Below are 1,627 nucleotides of genomic sequence, written 5' to 3' on the forward strand. Positions count from 1 at the left end.
TATTCAACTAATATATTTTATTTGATAGAGATTTATCGTTTTTGTAGATAAAATAATTATACATTTAATATATTTTTCTTACTTGTATTGATATACTAATTATTCTATTAATATGGTTAATATATTTTTATAGAAATAAAATTTATTAATTTACGTGTTTTACTAATTTATAATTGAAATACTAACTATTCAATTGACATATGATTATTATTTTAATAGATATATTAATTATTAATTTAATGAATTTATCCTTTTTAATAGCTATACTAATTATTCAATTTATATATTTTATAACTAGATATAATAACTATATAATTATATTTTAATTACTTATTATTGAAATAATATTTTTACTATCATTAATATTTATTCAATTAATATATTTTAATTATTTTAGATATTATAAAAATTCAATTAATATATTTTACTGATACATAAATATATACCTAATTATTCTGTTAATATATTTTGCAACTAGATATAATAATTATACTTTAATTTCTTATCATTGGAATAATATTATTTTACTACCTTTAATATTTATTCAATTGATATATTTTAATTATTTTAGATATATTAATTATTCAATTAATATATTTTACTGATATAATATATAAAATAATATATTTGAATTATTTTTTTATATATACTATAATTATTTATTTAATATTTATTACTTATTATTATGCATAATAATATTCAATTACTATATTTTAATAAATATGGATATATCTATTTTCTCTTAAAAAAATATATCTCATAAATGGATAACCTAAACCTAAAAGAATTAAAAGCTAAAGCAAAACTATTAGGAATAGAAGGTTATTCTAAAATGAAAAAACAACAACTAATTGATCTCATTAATAATATACAAGTGAATCAACCAAATGCTAGAGAACAACAACTAATTGAATTGATTCATGGTATATTTAAAAAAATGGATTTTAAACTGTTACATCAACTGTATGAAAGCAATGAAACATATGCTGATATGATTGTTGATTATATTAAAAACAAAAACCCATTTACTGACTATCAATGGGATAGAATTTCAAGTCATCGTGGTTTATCCATTGAATTCATTACAACATTTCATGATAATTTAGATTGGTTTAGGATATCAATTAAACAAAATTAATCTGATGATGCTATAAGATTATTTCATGATAATTTAGATTGGGATCAAGTGTCAAGTTATCAAACACTGTCAGAAGATATAATAAGAGAATTTCAAGACAAAGTACACTGGGGTAGAATATCACATCATCAACATTTATCTGAACCATTCATTAGAGAATTTGAAGATAAAGTAGATTGGCGAAGTATATCATCTGAACAAATGTTATCTGAAGAATTTATAATAGAATTTCAAGATAAAGTTCATTGGGAATATATTTTACTAAAACAAAACCTATCTGACTCATTCATACAAAAACAAATGTCACCTTATGAAATATTAGAAAAATCTGATGATACTGAATGTTCTATATGTTTAATTGCTGATGATGGACTATTTGTGAAAACTAAATGCAAACATGTGTTTCATAAAAAATGTGTTGATATATGGTTAAGAGAAAATGATACATGTCCTATGTGTAGAAGTAATATTAAAAGAATATACATATAA

The 1,627-nt window shown here is 19.4% G+C and overlaps 1 protein-coding gene across 1 annotated transcript; it reads left to right on the forward strand.

Moving 5' to 3' along the window:
* The first annotated feature begins 763 nt into the window (after positions 1-763).
* On the forward strand, positions 764-1,627 carry LOC126184158 (uncharacterized). The gene is made up of 2 exons (XM_049926527.1): positions 764-1,064; positions 1,176-1,627. The coding sequence occupies exons 1-2, from the start codon at positions 764-766 to the stop codon at positions 1,625-1,627; spliced, it is 753 nt and encodes a 250-aa protein (XP_049782484.1).

This window comes from Schistocerca cancellata, chromosome 4, assembly GCF_023864275.1.
Source record: "Schistocerca cancellata isolate TAMUIC-IGC-003103 chromosome 4, iqSchCanc2.1, whole genome shotgun sequence".
In the NCBI taxonomy this organism is placed as follows: domain Eukaryota; kingdom Metazoa; phylum Arthropoda; class Insecta; order Orthoptera; family Acrididae; genus Schistocerca; species Schistocerca cancellata.

What these genes read in the sequence shown, in the direction of transcription:
- LOC126184158 (XM_049926527.1), top strand. Translation starts at nt 764, where the DNA reads ATGGATAACCTAAACCTAAAAGAATTAAAAGCTAAAGCAAAACTATTA. An exon ending in TAGAATTTCAAGTCATCGTG is followed by an intron (nt 1,065 to 1,175) that starts GTTTATCCATTG and finishes ATGATAATTTAG; the next exon opens with ATTGGGATCAAGTGTCAAGT.